Here is a 14,150-nt window from a genome sequence, read left to right on the forward strand (position 1 = left end):
CCGGCTACAACTAAGACCCAATGCAAATACATAAATAAATATTTTTTAAAAAGACTCTTCCCCAGATGATAGGACAGGGTTGAAGAAGGCTTCATGCTGAAAGCTGGGCCTTGAATACTACTGGACCTGGTAGCTGGGTCTTGAGGCACTTTATACAGTGGCCAGGGGAAGCTTACAACCCCCGGGGGGAGAAGAAGATGCAGACTCACCAATTCAGGAAGTGGTTAGGACAGTGGCCTCTTGGAGGAACAGACAGAGAGGAACCTAAATGGAAACCAGAGAGACTGGAGAAGGGGAGGAGGCCTGTTTCACAAGATCCAAGACGTGCTGGGCCAGGAGTTGTGTCCTGGTGGGGAGATGGCGCTAATCCAGGCACAAGGGTGCGATGCTCTCCTGGGCTGATACTGCGAGTCAGGCACCATGCTGCTGGATGGACATTCTCGAGTCCTGGACGGAGGACCCAGGCGAGAACCAGGCTTGAGGGGTGATGCAGAGTCCGGCTTGCGATACACTGAAAGCAAAGCACCTGTGGTCAATCAGGGAGAGATGTGGAGGAGGACACTGGGATTCAGAACTTAGGAGAGAGGCTTGGGCTGGAAACAACATGGGAAGCCTCAGCAGAGCCCGGCCGTGTCTTCCCCTTGCACTTGAGTGCAAATCATTTCGAAGGTTTACTGAGTCCAGTTTATGTGTTGTGTCCAAGGCTAGGCTCTGAAAACACAAGGCTGGACACAGTACTGTCCCTGCCCTGGGGAAGCTTATCGTTTGGTGGAGATCAGAGTTAGAAACTTACAAGGATCATCTTTTTAAAGCTTAATGTAAATTTTATTCAAGAGTAATAGTCATATAGAAAAGAGCACACATCATAATTGTTTGACTCAAAAATGTTTCATAGGGACTTCCCTGATGGCGCAGTGGTTGAGAATCCGCCTGCCAATGCAGGGGACACGGGTTCGATCCCCGGTCCGGGAAGATCCCACATGCCACAGAGCAACAAATCCCGTGCGCCACAACTCCTGAGCCTGTGCTCTAGAGCCCGGGAGCCACAACTACTGAGCCTGTGTGCTGCAACTACTGAAACCCTGGTGCCCTAGAGCCCACGCTCCGCAACAAGAGAAACCACTACAGTGAGAAGCCCACACACTGCAACAAAGAGTAGTCCCCGCTCGCCGCAACTAGAGGAAGCCCGTGCGCAGCAACAAAGACCCAATGCAGCCAAAAATAAATAAAAATAAATTTGAAAAAAAAAAAAGGATAGGAGTAGGACCCAGTATTTAAAAAACAACAACAACCTTTCATAGAGTGAATATATCTGAGCAATGAATGCCCAGATCAAGAAACAGATCCTTACTGGAAACCCCAGGATACCCCTACTGCCCTCCTACAGCCAGTACCCACTGAGGGTAACCAGTATGTGGACTTCTAACACCTAAGATTAGGGTTTTTGATTTTTTTTTCAGCTGCGCCACATGGCTTGTGGGATCTTAGTCCCCCAACTAGGGACTGAATCTGGGCCCTCAGCAGTGAAAACTGCTTTTTAACTTTTTTTTCCTTTTTTTTTTTTTTTTTGTGGTACGCGGGCTTCTCACTGTTGTGGCCTCTCCCGTTGCGGAGCACAGGCTCCAGACGCGCAGGCTCAGTGGCCATGGCTCACGGGCCCATCCACTCCGCGGCATGTGGGATCTTCCCGGACCGGGGCACGAACCCGTGTCCCCTGCATCGGCAGGCGGACTCTCAACCACTGCGCCACCAGGGAAGCCCCTTGATGTTCTTTAAGGAAACATTTTTTATTGTGATGAAGTACCCATGACATACTGGTTTAACCATGTTTCAAGTGTACAATTCAACGGCGTTAAGCATATTCACATCGTGCAACCATCACCTCCGTCTGTCTCTAGAACCTTTTCATCCTCCGAAACTGAAATTCTGTACCCACTAAACATGAACTGTCCACCGACACCCCCAGTCCCCAGCCCCGGGTAACCACTATACAGTACTTTTAAAAACATTGTGGTAAAAAAAAATAACATAAAACTTACCATCGTAACCATTTTTAAGTGCATGGTACAGTAATGTTAATGACATGCACATTGTTGGCCATCAAATCTCTACCATGTTTTCATCTTGCAAAAATGAAACTCTACACCTATTGAAGAGCAATTTCCTAACTCCCCTTCTCTGAGTCTCCCCCAGGGCCCCTCTACCTTCGTTTCAGAGTTTGATTTCCTTAAATACTTCCTAGAGCTGGAATCATGCAGCATTTGTCATTCTGTAACTGGTTTATTTCACTTAGCGTAATATCCTCAACACTTGATTTCCTTGACATTATTTTTATTACCTTAGCCAGTGTGACTATGCAGTTGGCACCACTGTGATTTTAATTTTTATTTCCCTGACAGCTACAGAAGTTGAATACTTTTCTCTATGCTTATTGGCCATTTGACTATTTTGTCTTTCTGTTCGGTTGTCTGCCTTTTTCTAATGGATTCGTGGAAGCTCTTTACATAGCCCTTTAAATTTTTTTTCAAATTTATTTATTTTAAAATATATATATTTATTATTATTATTATTATTTTATTTATTTTTGGCTGCGTTGGGTCTTTGTTGCTGCACGCGGGTTTTCTCTAGTCAGGGTGAGCAGGGGCTACTCTTCGTTGCGGTGCGCGGGCTTCTCATTGTGGTGGCTTCCCTTGTTGCGGAGCACGGGCTCTAGGCATGTGGGCTACGGTAGTTGTGGCACGCGGGTTCAGTAGTTGTGGCTCGAGGGCTCTAGAGCACAGGCTCAGTAGTTGTGGCGCATGAGCTTAGTTGCTCCACGGCATGTGGGATCTTCCCAGACCAGGGCTTGAACCCGTGTCCCCTGCATTGGCAGGTGAATTCTTAACCACTGTGCCACCAGGGAAGCCTTCAAATTTATTTTTAAATTATTTATTATTAAAAAAATATATTCATTATATATCCTGGGTGTCCTTTGTTAGATACATGTATTGGGAAATATCGTCTCCAACCAGAGAGGTAAATTTAGATTTACTTAAAAAAAATAATACATGTTTTATCTCCTCCCTCCCGGAAAAACAAACAAAAAATAATTCATGTTCTTAAAAACAGTCAGGCAAAACAGAAATATGTGGCAGAGCTGACATCTCCCTCCATGCTGAGGCTAACTTAACACATGACAATGTAGTTAGCAACTCCCAAAGTGCATTTTTCCCACTTAACAATGTACCTAATGGATATTATCCCCATTTTACAGAGAAGGAAACTGAAGCACAGAGAGGTAAAGTGATTTGCCTGATATAACACCCTCAGGGTTGCCAGGGTCTGGATTTGAACCTAGGACTCTCTGTGCCCTTCAGCCGCTCCAAGGAGCTTCACCTTCTCATTTATAAGCTCTGGCTCAGAGGGCAGCCAAGTCCTCAAGAATCGGTGCCTGGCACACATTTTCTTCAGAGATGCGTTTTCTGGGCTCCAGCCTGGTTCTGGGGTTGGGGACGGGGGCATCATTTCTGGATCTTGATCTCTGAGTACTCAGTGGTGTCCTGAAAGTTGTGGGTCCTCAGCCTGTGGAAGTTGAGGGTGGCGTAATGGAGCTCCTGCTCCTTCCCTGGGGTGGAGGTGGCCGGAGCTGGGGTCTGGTAGTCCGAGGGGCTGTCTGAACAGGATTCATTGAGGTGACCCTGAGTGGGACGAGAGAAGAGCTTCAGAGCTGGCTGTTGAGGTCTGGAGAAGGGAACCTGGGGCTTGAGGGGGGCAATTATTCCCTTATCCATTTCACACCCATTTCCTGAGGATTCACTCATTCACTCACTCACTCATTCATTCATTCCTTTAATCATAGTGGTCTGTTCTTCTTGTTTCTCACCCCACTGAATGCTTACAACTTCCCTCCATGGATGATATAAATGTTATCCTCATTTTACAGTTAGGAAAACAGACCGAGTGAGCAAGGTGAAGTGATTCTTCCACAGACAAGATCCCTGACCTTGGACAGTCTATGAGGACAAGGGGACTGTATGAAATTGTTGCGCACTCAAAACTTATCGAATTGCAAATTGTGATTTGATGGACAGAAGCAGGGTGCTGTGGGTGAGAGTCACAGAGGTCTGCAGGAGACCTGAACTACCCTCCAGGGGCTCACAGTGTGGTGGGGACAGGCCTGTGATTATTACAGGGATGCATGACGACAGTCGGTCTGGTATAGGGCAGGGGAATATTTAAATGACATAAATTGGCATGACATTAAAAAAGAATGAAATAAAACAGAAACAGACTCACAGACATAGAGAACAGACTTGTGGTTGCCAAGGAGGGTGGGGTGGGGGAGGGATGGATTGGGAGTCTGGCATTAGCAGATGCAAACTATTATATATAGAATGGATAAACAACAAGGCCCTACTGTATAGCACAGGGAACTAAGTATCCAGTGATAGGGCTGCCCTGGTGGCACAGTGCTTAAGAATCCGCCTGCCAATGCAGGGGACATGGGTTTGAGCCCTGGTCCGGGAAGATCCCACATGCTGTGGAGCAACTAAGCCCGTGCGCCACAACTACTGAGCCCACGTGCCACAACTACTGAAGCCTGTGCGCCTAGAGCCTATGCTTTGCAACAAGAGAAGCTACTGCAACGAAAAGCCCGTGCACTGCAACGAAGAGTAGCCCCTGCTTGCTGCAACTAAAGAAAGCCCACATGCAGCAATGAAGACCCAACGCAGCCAAAAATAAATAAATAAGTTCATTAATTAAAAAAAAGCAATATCCAGTGATAAACCATAATGGAGAGGAATATGAAAAAGAATGTGTGTGTGTGTGTATATATATATATATATATATATATATATATATATAAAACTGAATCACTTTGCTGTACAGCAGAAATTAACACAACATTGTAAATCAGCTATACTTCAATAAAATACATTTTTTAACAAAAGAAGGAAATAATGCCGTTTTCAGCAACATGGGTGGACCTAGAGATTATCATACTAAGTGAAGTAAGTCAGACAGAGAAAGACAAATATCATATGATTTCACTTATATGTGGAATCTAAAAGAATGATACAAAAGAACTTATTTACAAAACAGAAACAGACTCACAGACAGAAAGCAAACTTATGGTTACAGGGGAGGCAGGGAGGGATAAATCAGGAGTTTGGGATTAGCAGATACACACTATTACATATAAAACAGATAATCAACAGGGTCCTACTGTATAGCACTGGGAACTAGGTATAATATCTTTTAATAAACTATAATGGAAAATAATCTGAAAAAGAATATATATATAGGAATCACTTTGCTGTATACCAGAAACTAACACAATATTGTAAATCAACTATAGATTGATAAAAAATAAAAATAAAAAAATTAATTGGGGCAAGAAAGATGACTGAGGGCTTGACCAATGCAAATGGGATCAGGACAGAGGAAATCTCGAATGCAAACGCACAAAATCACAAAGAGTGAGCCCTGCCTGGAGATATAAGGATCCTGGAACCACTTACAATATGGGGCAGGGGTGGGGGGATTTGCACACCGACAAGCACGTCTGCAGCACCAGCTGGGTGTCCTACCATTCAGCTCAATTCTGACACTGTTAAGGGCTCGGTCCCACAAGACTGTCCCACCCTCAACCTCACATGCCAATCACAAGTCCCAGATTCTCACCTGTGCTTCTGACCAGACAGCTGTCGATCAGAGATTCCCACAACCCCTCTCCTCAGATTCCATTCATTTGCTAGAGCAGCTCACAGAACTCAGAGAAATATTTCACTTATTAAATTAGCTGTTTTTTTTAAATTAAAGTATATAACTCAGGAACAGCCAGATGGAAGAGATGTGTAGGGCAAGGTATAGGGAAAGGGTGCAGAGTTTCCATGCCCTCTCCGATTGCTTCAATCTCTTCAAATCTCCACTTGTTCACCAACCTGGAAGCTCTCTGAGCCCCATACTTTGTGGGGTTTTATGGAGGCTTCATTCCATAGTCATGATTGACTGAATCATTGGCCCTTGGGGATTGAACTCATCCTCCAGCCCCTTTCCCATCCCTGGAGGTCAGGGCGTGGGACTGAAAGTTCCAATCCCCCAATTGCATGGTTGGTTCTCCCAGCAACCAGCCCCCATCCTTAGGTGCTTCCCAAAAGTCACTCCATGAATATAACAAGAAATACTTTTATCACTCCCATCACAGGAAAGTTCAAGGGTTCTAGGAGCTCTGTGCCAAGGAATAGGGGATAAAGACCAAATATATATTTCTTATTATAAATCATAATATCATAGAATATAATCAGCTCATTTTGTGGGGAGGGACAGGATGCCGGCTGGAGAACTTGGCAGGGGACAGATCACAGAACCCCAGACTGAAGAATTTGGTCTTGATTTCCTAGGCCTGCGCTGTCCAGCGCAGGAGCCCCCAGCCACACGTGGCTCTGGAGCCCATGAAACGTGGTGAGTCAGAACAAAGATGTGCTGAGTACAAAATGCATACTGGAGTTTAAAGTCGAGAAAGAAAGAAAGAAAGAGAAAGAAAAAAAGAAAGAAAAAAGAAAGAAAGAAAGAAAGAAGAAAGAAGGAAAGAAAGAAAGAAAGAAAGAAAGAAAGAAAAAAGAAAGAAGAAAGAAGGAAAGAAAAAAGAAAGAAAAAAGAAAGAAAGAAGGAAAGAAAGAAAGAAACGCAGGAAGGAATGAAGGAACAAAGGAAGGAAGGAAGGAAGAAAGAAGGAAAGAAAGAAAGAAAGAAAGAGGGGCTTCCCTGGTGGCGCAGTGGTTAAGAGTCTACCTGCAAATGTAGGGGACATGGGTTTGAGTTCTGGTCCCTGGAGGATCCCACATGTCATGGAGCAACTAAACCCGTGAGCCACAACTACTGAGCCTGCACTCTAGAGCCCAAGAGCCACAACTACTGAGCCTGTGAGCCACAACTACTGAAGCTCTTGCGCCTAGAGCCCGTGCTCCGCAACAAGAGAAGTCACCACAATGAGAAGCCCACGCACCACAACGAAGAGTAACCCCCACACGCTGCAACTAGAGAAAGCCTGTGTGCAGCAACAAAGACCCATGCAGCTAAAAATAAATAAATTAAAAAAAAAAAGAAAGAAAGGGGGAGGGGGAGGGAGGGAAGGAAGAAGGAAGGAAGAAAGAAAAAGAAAGAAAGAAAGAAAACAGAGGAAGGAAAGAAGGGAGAAAGAGAGAAGGAAAGCAAGTAAGAAAGCAAGAAGGAAAGAAAGAAAGGAAGAAAGAAGAAAAGAAAGAAAGAAAGAGAAATCTCAATAATTTGTATGTTTATGTTGACTGTTGATGACATGAGGTTTGAAATAACACTTTGGCTACGTTGGCTTAAATAAAATATTATATTAAAATTGATCTCATGTTCCTTTCTACTTTACTCACGTGGCTAAGTTTTAAGTTATATACATGGCTCGCATATTTCTGTTGGATCTAGACAGTGGGGAGCAAGCACAGGGTGACTGAAGGACAGCCGTTCGGGGAATTTCTTGCCGAGAGCTTGTTCGGGGAGGAGAGATGAAGCCAGTGACCCGGCAGAGAGAATGTGAGGGCTCAGCAGGGAAGGGGTCAAATGGAGATGAGCTTTGCTAAAAGGAAGATGGACAGGACTTGGGCAATTCTTGGCTCTGGGAAGTGATGGAGGGGAAAGAGGAGAGGGTGACTTGAGTGCAACAGGAAATTCAGGAGGAAGAACAAATTTGCAGGTGGGGAGGACGAACTCATTTTTTGAGGTGCTGGGTAAGCTGCTACAGACCCTGTTAGGGGAGAGGTGTCCAGCGGAGACACTGGATGGAAAGTTGCCCACATCACTCACCAGAGAGATGGAAGTCAGTGCGGGACGGACGCCATCTCTGCCTGATGCCTTCTCCGCTGATTTCTTCCTGTAGATCTTCACTCTGAAAAGAGAGACCAGGGCCTTTCTTGGCTTGGTGGACTCACTGCATGGAGCTGAGAAGGACTGACTGAATGCAGGCTGGCGTCCAGCTGCAGAGGCCATGACCAGACCACCTGTTCCCTCCTCCAGGATGGCTGGCACCAGAGTCCACACTTGGCCAAGATGTCAGGAGGCTGCATTCCTGATGCCGCTTTGACTAACGGCCCTCCTTCCTGGCTTCATCACTCTACCAGGGCCCTCAGCTCTGAGCTTTGAGTTTTGAAAATTTCTTTAAGTCTCCCCCTCCTTCGCCCCTTGCCCCCCATACCACCACCTCGGGAAGTCTTGTCCCAAACTGGGACCACCACTCACACAAAGAAGATGAGGCAGAGGCAGAGAGCTAGCAGGGCTGTGACGCCGGATCCCCCGACGGCCCCCCAAACCACACCAGTCCTGAGTGCTGGCCTCCCTGCAAATAAGAGACTTGGGGTGACCTGCAGTCTCCCTAAGCAGGCACCTAAGTGACGAGCCTTCTCAAATCCATGACCCACGAGTGTGCCCACTTCTATCCAGGACTCTGTCTTTTGTCCCCCATCCTTCTATATAATTGTAGGTTCCTGTGTCCCCAGCCCCCACCCCAGCCAACCGACAGAGGACCCTGAACTCTAGTTCCCCTTTTGCCCTGAATCAGGCCCATTTCTCTCCCTCTCAGTATCTTCTAGGACGCAGACTCGTGTGTCCCCTTTCCCCGGACACGGCCCTTCATAGCTCCCAGACCTGGCAGCAGCAGGACAGTGGCGCTCTGTTTCCCGTGGCCGTTCTGGGCCTCGCAGCTGAGTCGGAGGCCAGAGCTGAGCCCCTCGCGGAGGCTCAGGGAGCTGTTGGCCCAGGGCCCAGCCGAGCTGGAGGTGACCTTGAAGGAGGCGTTGCTGAAATTCCCCTCCAGCAGCCCCTCCCCCAGCCGCCAGCGCAGGGAGGGGGCCGGCTGGGCTCGGGAGGAACAGTCGCAGTGCAGACCCTCCTCCTCCTGGGAGCAGGAGGGTCCCTGCAGCTGCGGGGGGTCTGTGGGGAGAGATGGGAGGGATCAGAGGAGACTCTCCCCTCCCTAGAACCCAGGGGTCCTTCCCTCAGGTGTGTTCCAACTCACTTTTCACAACGAGGCTCAGAGATGCTTTCTGAGAGCCTAACGGATGCTGAGCTCGGCAGACATATTTCCCATGGTCCTCCAGTTCCACCCGGGGCAGCTCCAGGACCCCTGGGTTCGAGGAATTGGAGGGGCTCAGGGTCAGGCTCCCCCGGATCCAGCTCATCCTGGCAGGAGGGTTGCTGTCGGCAACACAGTCCAGGCGTAGGAACTGGCCCTCCTGGACTGGGAGAGATAGGCTTTGGCCCAGACTTTCAGGTCCTGGCAGGACAGAGAGAAAGCTAGCTTCAGTCTGCCTGTCTGTCTGTCTGTCTCTTTCATTGCCTAAGGGCTCATATCTTCCTGTTTTGTAGCACTTGTCAATTTCCTCTGTGTAAAAACTCCCATCTTGGCCAATTTCAAGCACCTAATTTGAAGCCTCTGAACTCAGAAGTGGGAAAAGATGGACACAATGGCACAACTGACTCTCGCCAACCAGTAAGAGCTAGTCCCAGTACATCACTGAATGCAACTTAAAAAAAAAAATGGCGGGGGTTCCCTGGTGATCCAGTGGTTAGGATTCCGTGCTTCCACTGCGGGGGGCACGGGCTAGATCCCCGGTTGGGGAACTAAGATCCCACAAGCCACGCGGTGTGGCCAAGAAAAATGGCATGTTTTTGCCTAGCAAAATCACCGTGCACTAAGTCAAAAGCCCATGATTAGGATGAAAAGAAATCCTCTCAACTTATACACAGATGATTGCGTTAATATGAAAAGAGTTTCTTCAAATCAAGAAAAAGACCACAAAGAAATACGCATGGGGCTTCCCTGGTGGCGCAGTGGTTGAGAGTCTGCCTGCCGATGCAGGGGACGCGCGTTCGTGTCCCGGTCCGGGAAGATCCCACATGCCGCGGAGCGGCTGGGCCCGTGAGCCATGGCCGCTGAGCCTGTGCGTCTGGAGCCTGTGCTCCACAACTGGAGAGGCCACAACAGTGAGAGGCCCGCGTACCGCAAAAAAAAAAAAAAAAAAGAGAAAGAAATACACATGGTTTTTAAACACAATGAAAGATACCCAACCTATTCACAAAATGATAATGCAAGTTAACATGATAGTGTATTCACTTATGGTATCAGCAAGGATGAAAATGTTTAGCAGGGAAATAGACACATAGCAGGGGGTAGCGTAAGCAGAACAACTTCCATGTAGCTCGATTCGGCAATATCTGTAGAAATTACAAACATGCCCTTCGATCTAGGACTTTCTTCTCTCTCAAGAGTAATCTTCCAGACCCACACATTTGTCTTGTCTTTGCAAAGGATTGGAAACACCGTAGTTTTCCACTAACAGGAGACCTATTAAGTACTTTATCATATAATATACTTCTAATTGGAAAACCATGGGGTCATCATTAAGAATGAAGAAGGTTTCCTAGGTAAGATACAGGAGAATCTCCAAGATATACCAAGTTTGAGAAAAAGGCGAGTTTAGTTTGTAGAAATGTACCAACGTCACTTCCTTAGTTGTGACAAATATGCCATGTGGATGGAGGATTTTAATGATGAGGAGAGAGATTTGTGGAAAGTCTCTGTACCATGTGAGTCTAAAATTACTGCATATGAAAAGTTTATTAAAAAATACTAATAGAGATGCAAAGCATGTGGGTAGTATGATCTGCATATATGTGTGTGTTTTAAAATGTATACGTGTAGGTTCTATTCGAAAAGATAACCAAGAGGGGAGATACACAAGTGCTGAATACTATTGGGCAGGATGTGGGACAAGGATGGAGCCCTGGCAGTGGGGACAGCCACGTCCAACAGGCAAGGAGGAGGCCACGCGATACCCCATGAGAGCAGGGCCAGCGAAAGGGGGAGGCCAGTGCGTAAGCTGACGAGCCAGTGGGGGTTTTCCCACCTCTGCTGTCCCTCCCCGGGCCTGAGCCTCTCTGCCATCTGAGTTCTGATCCCCAGCTCTGCTCCGAAGGGCAGAGACACTTCCACTTCCACCACACCCCTGGAGAAGAGAGGTTTAGACCTACCTGTGTCTTCCTTCCGGAACACTCTGATGGTCGGCTTCTGGGGTGCATCTGGACAGACAGACATAACAGTCCCCTTTTCAGCGGCAGGAAGGCAGGCATTGGCCCTTTTCCCCCAGAAACATTAGAAATAGGAAGAGGGTGGAGTAGTGTCCTCTTTCCTTCCTCCCCAGTTCCAGCTTGCAGGGCTCAGCACGCAGTAGCCCAGGCCCTCCCTCCCGTCCCCAACGCCCTCCGCCCTCAGGGCCCCGGCATCCCGGCCCTGCGCTCACAGGACACGTTGAGCCTGATGGTTCTGTCTGTGCTCACGCCAGCTCCGGGGAAGGTCACTCGACAGGTGAGGTTGGTGCCGTGGTCCTGGGGCCCCAGGGTGAGGGTGAGCACCGAGGAGTGGGGGCCCTTGGGGTGCAGGGAAGGGAGGGCAACCCCGGTCCAGGAGAAGGTGTGGGGTGTCCCCCTCTCACAGGCCCATGGCACTGCACAGGTGATATTCCTGGGGAGGCCAGATTCTAGGGTCCCCTGGACGTGGATGTCGGGTGTCTGTGTCAGAGCTGAAGAGGAGAGAGAAAGAGACCCAGGTCCTGGACGGGGGGCCCCGAGTGTGCCCCTCAGAGCTGTCTCTGCCCCAGGCCAGCCGCAGCGGCCTGTCCTCTAGGTACCCTTGGGCCCCTCCCAGGATGAGAAGACAGGGGGTCCCCTCCCAGCCCTGCCCTGGGGACACTCAGGGCTCCTGTGTCTGTGTGTCCTCTCCTTGACACCATCCTTACCTGTTACATGCAGGTGGAGCTTGTCCTCAAAATAACTATATTTCACAGTAGGCCCTCTCTCCACCCTAAAGAAGTATGTCCCCGTGTCTCCCTGCCGTGCATCTCTGATGTCCAGGGAGCAGCTGTAGGTCCGGGGGTCTCCAAGGAGGTGGAATCGGCCCTGGGTGTCCGTCAGCACCTCACGATCTGGGTTGTTTGTGGCCACTAGACGATCCTGGCGGGTTCTGGCCCCTTCCTGGAACCAGTAGCCGAAAGCTGGGACAGAGTCGTTCCAGTCGTCCCGGGGATACTGGAAGGAGCAGAGCACGCGGACACACAGGCCCTCCTGCACCGTCACAGGCCCCCACACCCACAGCCAGTATCTCTTGTCCTGAGCCAGGGACCCTGCGAGGAAACGAGGGTCAGCCGCAGCCCCTGCCCCGGCCACCCCTCTCCCCGCAGCCCATCCACCTGCCCACAGCAGGGACAGCAGCAGCAGCGGTGGTGGCAATAGCAGCATCTTTGGGGTAAGAGTGATGGGGCCTTTGTGTCACAGGATTGAGAGGAAGCCCCCACAGGAAGCCCAGAGCTGAGGTCAGAAGGTAACCGACCACAAAAGAGGAACTCCGCGCCCACATGCTGCCGGAGCTGCGTGGACCTTGGAGAGTCACCACTTCTACTTTCCATGTGAGGCCCTGGTGAGGGTCACGAGCAGCGAATACAGCCCAAAGGCGTCTCCCGGATCCCTGTCCACAGCCTGTCCCTCCCACACCTCTGTCCGCAGGAAATCAGGCCGGTCAGTCCCCGCCAGGTGTGAGATGCAGGAGGGGCAGCCGGGAAGGCTCCATGCATGAAAGACGGGGATGGGTCCCGCCAGGGCGAAAGAGGTGGTGGTTAGTTACTGAAATTGTAACAGGGAAGAGTCAATCCTGACTCCGTGTTGGATCTGTTTCTTCTACTTTAACCTTTGCTTTCCACTGCTTTTGTTCATTAAAAGGATACTGTCTCTACATAATGGCCTGCCTCGGGGAGCCCTGCCCCTCTGCCTGAAGGTTAAAACAAAGTGGCCTCGTTCAGGGAAACATCTGGGCGCCGTTCCACCCGTGAATGGCTGCAAGGAAGAAGAAATGAACGCATTCCCTCCCCGAGGCTGGCCATTCCAGGAGATGTTTGCAAAGCTTGTGGCCTTTTCACTTTACTTCCTCATCTCCTCTCCCTCTCTGTGCTGTAAAAGAAATTGGCATCCAAACCCCAGTCAAAAGGTTCTTCAGAGACACTAGTCTGCCGTCTTCTAGGTCTGCCAGCTTTCCGAATAAAGGTGTCATTCCTTCCCTCAACACCTCATCTCCGATTCACGCGCCCGTTGTGAGGCGAGCAGAGCAAGCTTGGACTTGGGAACAAAATGAGCACGACAACGGCACAGGGGCACCTCTCCTTTCAGGGGAGTGGAGCACAAGGCAAGAATGCGGCAGACGTTGTCTCCACCCTTGAGAACTTCTCCAGCGCCCCAGCTCCTGCTGATACAGTGTGAGATAGGGGCAGCCCAGATAGAGGCTTGGAGGAAACCCCATCGCTCCGTGCAGCTAGAAGGCGAGTTCCCAGGTATACATGGACAGAGAGGATGAGACCAGGATCCAGGAGGGTGGCCACCAGGACACGATCCCACAGGGGGTCCTGAGGCTTCCTGACCTGCTCTCAGCCCCCTGCCCCAGGCCTCCCTGCACATGCCAGGCTTGGGAGCCGGGCACTGGGAGCAAAATGGCAGCCAGCGTGGCCCTGGGGGGATGCCAGTGTTTGGAGGTAGGTGGGCCCCGCCCTTCTCCCTTCCAGGCCTCAGTTTTCTCATCTGTCACATGGAAGGATCACAATGTTCAACCCTCGTCTGTGGGAGAATCTGACACAAGGACAGAGGCGGGCGTTTTCTACAGACTCTTCTGTGGCTGTCTTGCAGGTCAGGTGTCTGGCCCTGCCCGTTCCTCAGGGCTCACTCTGAGTCCCACCCTCAGTGGTGGTCAGCGCTTCCCTGGGGCTTCCTCCCCTGAGGGCTTTCATGCGGGGCTCAGGGGCACAGGCTCTGCAGCAGATGGCTCTAGGCTTGCGCTTGCTTCCCTAATCCTTGCTGTGCCACCTTGGGGAGGCGCTTAACCACTCTGTGCAGAGGTGTGCCTGTGCTCGCACGGCGTTGGAAGCTGGATTGTGTCACCCCCCAGCTTCCTATGTGCACGTCCTAACCCCCAGTACCTCTAAGTGTGACTGCATTTGGGGACAAGGCCTTTAAAGAGGTAATTAATATAAAATCAGGTCATTGGGCTGGGCCTTCATCTAATAGGACTGGTGTCCTTGTAAGAAAGAGAGATTAGGACACAGACA

At 49.7% G+C, this 14,150-nt stretch overlaps 1 protein-coding gene and 1 long non-coding RNA gene across 3 annotated transcripts; one reads left to right on the plus strand and one right to left on the minus strand.

The window, feature by feature from the left end:
* Window positions 1-2,890: 2,890 nt before the first annotated feature.
* LOC137214808 (sialic acid-binding Ig-like lectin 5) lies at window positions 2,891-12,300 on the minus strand. The gene is made up of 8 exons (XM_067719080.1): window positions 11,802-12,300; window positions 11,307-11,585; window positions 11,038-11,085; window positions 9,023-9,280; window positions 8,653-8,937; window positions 8,248-8,344; window positions 7,816-7,897; window positions 2,891-3,677 (listed from the first exon to the last, which is right to left on the minus strand). The coding sequence occupies exons 1-8, from the start codon at window positions 12,298-12,300 to the stop codon at window positions 3,501-3,503; spliced, it is 1,725 nt and encodes a 574-aa protein (XP_067575181.1). The 3' UTR covers window positions 2,891-3,500.
* Window positions 11,239-12,818, plus strand: LOC137214933 (uncharacterized). Of its 2 annotated transcripts, none has more exons than XR_010939094.1 (3): window positions 11,239-11,371; window positions 12,337-12,591; window positions 12,778-12,818. It is a non-coding gene; the product is annotated as an uncharacterized lncRNA (long non-coding RNA). The 2 variants fall into 2 exon arrangements; XR_010939095.1 differs by having other exon boundaries at window positions 11,263-11,376.
* The last annotated feature ends 1,332 nt before the right edge of the window (window positions 12,819-14,150 follow it).

This window comes from Pseudorca crassidens, chromosome 20 (assembly GCF_039906515.1).
Source record: "Pseudorca crassidens isolate mPseCra1 chromosome 20, mPseCra1.hap1, whole genome shotgun sequence".
In the NCBI taxonomy this organism is placed as follows: Eukaryota; Metazoa; Chordata; class Mammalia; order Artiodactyla; family Delphinidae; genus Pseudorca; species Pseudorca crassidens.

Bases quoted from the DNA above. Each gene is read 5' to 3' on its own strand.
- LOC137214808 (XM_067719080.1), bottom strand. From the start codon at position 12,300: ATGCTGCTATTGCCACCACCGCTGCTGCTGCTGTCCCTGCTGTGGGCA. The intron at 11,586-11,801 runs GTAAGGATGGTG...TCTCCTCTTCAG, and splicing joins GCTCCACCTGCATGTAACAG to CTCTGACACAGACACCCGAC. The intron at 8,938-9,022 runs GTGAGTTGGAAC...CTCTCCCCACAG, and splicing joins TCTGAGCCTCGTTGTGAAAA to ACCCCCCGCAGCTGCAGGGA.